At 60.2% G+C, this 2,090-nt stretch overlaps 1 protein-coding gene across 3 annotated transcripts in view; it reads right to left on the bottom strand.

The window, feature by feature from the left end:
- Positions 1 to 1,228: 1,228 nt before the first annotated feature.
- The window catches only part of GGA1 (golgi-associated, gamma adaptin ear containing, ARF binding protein 1), an 8,095-nt gene continuing 7,233 nt past the window's right edge, over positions 1,229 to 2,090 (bottom strand). For all 3 annotated transcript variants that reach the window (XM_008938976.1, XM_008938978.1, XM_008938979.1), the window contains 3 exons: positions 1,791 to 1,984; positions 1,475 to 1,585; positions 1,229 to 1,339 (listed from right to left, as the gene is read on the bottom strand). In XM_008938976.1, the coding sequence (XP_008937224.1) occupies positions 1,229 to 1,339; positions 1,475 to 1,585; positions 1,791 to 1,984 (416 nt within the window). The remainder of the gene's footprint in view (positions 1,340 to 1,474; positions 1,586 to 1,790; positions 1,985 to 2,090) is intronic.

Here is a 2,090-nt window from a genome sequence, read left to right as displayed (position 1 = left end):
CGCCGCGGGGAGCCAGGCTTGCCCACGGCTGCGGTCAAAGGTGGGCAAGGCACAGCTGTACCCCCCTCCCTGTCCCACCCCCCCAGTGCAGAGCTCAGTGGTGCCCCAACTCCCAGCCCATCAACCACTCCACTGCCAGCAGACACTGAAGAGCTGAGAAAAGCCCCTTGGCCCACCCAGGCAGGGAGAGGAAGACCATGTGCTGCTTCCTCACCCTGGCTGGCAGGAGGCTGTGGGGAGACTGCCCCTATGTCCCCCCCATCCCAGCACACCCCTCTCAGGGGTGGGACAAAGCCCAGTGGTGGTCCCCAGAGCTCACTGTGGTAGATAGATGTGGGAAGGGCACGGGCTGCCTCGCTGGGGGGGTTCAGCACCCAGGAGCTCCAGCTGAAGGGCAGGGGAAGGCACAGAGCCAGACTCTCCCAGCTCCTGGGCTCCCCTTGCCCCAGCTTTGCTGGGAGGAGGGGGGATATGGGAATCCTCCCCCAAGCAAGGGCAGCTGGCTGGTGCTGGGAAGACACCCAGCCTCTGTCCAGCCTTGTTCCTCACCAGCTCCAACGTGATCCCATCAGACAGGGACCCGCCGGGGCCCAGCTCCAAGGAGGTGGGGGGAAGGGGCAGAAGGGGGAGCACCACAGAGCACGAAGCAGCTGAAGGGCTGGGAAGCATGAAGGGGACAGACAAGGAAAAGGATCTTCCTTTGCTAGGCCTTGCCCCAGGCTGAGGCTGTTGAAGCTCCCCATCCTCGTTCCCCACTACACCTAGGGGGGAAAGCAGGGTTAGAAGAGAAGCTGGACAGACTGGGGAAGGAGCGACGCCTTCAGAAGAGCAGGGAAGGCCACTGTTCACCCCCAAGCTTTCCACTCTGCTCCTAGTCTGATGGGGTGAACATCTCCTGGCGTCTCTGCTCTCCTCCTTGAGGCACATGCTCCCCCCTGGCCCTTGCCCGGCCATTTGGAGATTAGCCCCAGCCCCTCAGGGCTGGCTGCCCAAGGACTCTGTAGTGTAAGTGCAGGCAACGAGCAGCCCTAGAGGTTTCCCCAGGACTCTGGTGGGGGGAATTGGTCGACATCCCCCATTTCATTGTAGGTTTGTTCTCCCATGGTGAAGGTCAGCTTGTACCGTAGCCTCACTTTCTCCTGGAGACAAGGGAGAAGAGATAAAGCACCAGCCCCTCAGGGCTGGCTGCCCAAGGACTCTGTAGTGTAAGTGCAGGCAACGAGCAGCCCTAGAGGTTTCCCCAGGACTCTGGTGGGGGGAATTGGTCGACATCCCCCATTTCATTGTAGGTTTGTTCTCCCATGGTGAAGGTCAGCTTGTACCGTAGCCTCACTTTCTCCTGGAGACAAGGGAGAAGAGATAAAGCAGTCAGAAAAGAGGGAAGAAAGGCATGAGGCACAAACCAGACGGGTCTCTCAGGAGCTGGAGAGGGAACAGGGCCAGGGTAACCAGGCTTCGCCTCGTGCCAGGCTACCTTCTGTGGGTTAGCGAGCAGCAGGACTTGTGTGATGGCACTGGGGTGGACGATGGGGTTGAACGCCGGCAGCTCCGTGCCTGAAGGAGGCTGTAGCTTCACCTTCATCACCTAGGGAGAGAGAAGAGCATCCCTGAGGGTGACTGGCAGCCAGAGACTGCTCCTCTCTTTGAGGAACTTCCACTCTCTAGTCAAAGGGAAGAGCACTGTGTCGGGACACAGCTTGTTCTCAGCCCCACCAAGCTCTCTCTGCTCAACACTGCCCTTCCTGCAAAAGCAGGAGCACGCTTGGGCCCTGCCCCAGCAGCTGGCTCACCTTGGGGACAGCAGACTGGAAGAGGATGTTTCGGATGGGCTGTGGGGCCGTGCTGAGCATGGAGATGACCACCACGAGCACGTCGGGCCGCTCGGGCAGGGCATCCTTGGCGAAGTGGAAGAGGACACGGAAGCCGTGCTGGTCATACACTGTCACGGGGAGGATGCTGCCTGGGGGAGAGGCAGCAGTCAGCCAGGAGGGAATTAGCCCTGCAGCAGCTTTTCCCCAAACTCCTCACCCCTCAACCTTGACAAAACCCAACAAGTGAGACCTTTCCTCATGTTCTCCCCTTCTGTGTGT

This window comes from Merops nubicus, unplaced genomic scaffold (assembly GCF_000691845.1).
Source record: "Merops nubicus isolate BGI_N331 unplaced genomic scaffold, ASM69184v1 scaffold44354, whole genome shotgun sequence".
NCBI lineage: Eukaryota > Metazoa > Chordata > Aves > Coraciiformes > Meropidae > Merops > Merops nubicus.
The sequence above is the reverse complement of the archived record's forward strand: the minus strand, read 5'-3'. Positions and strand labels throughout refer to the sequence as shown.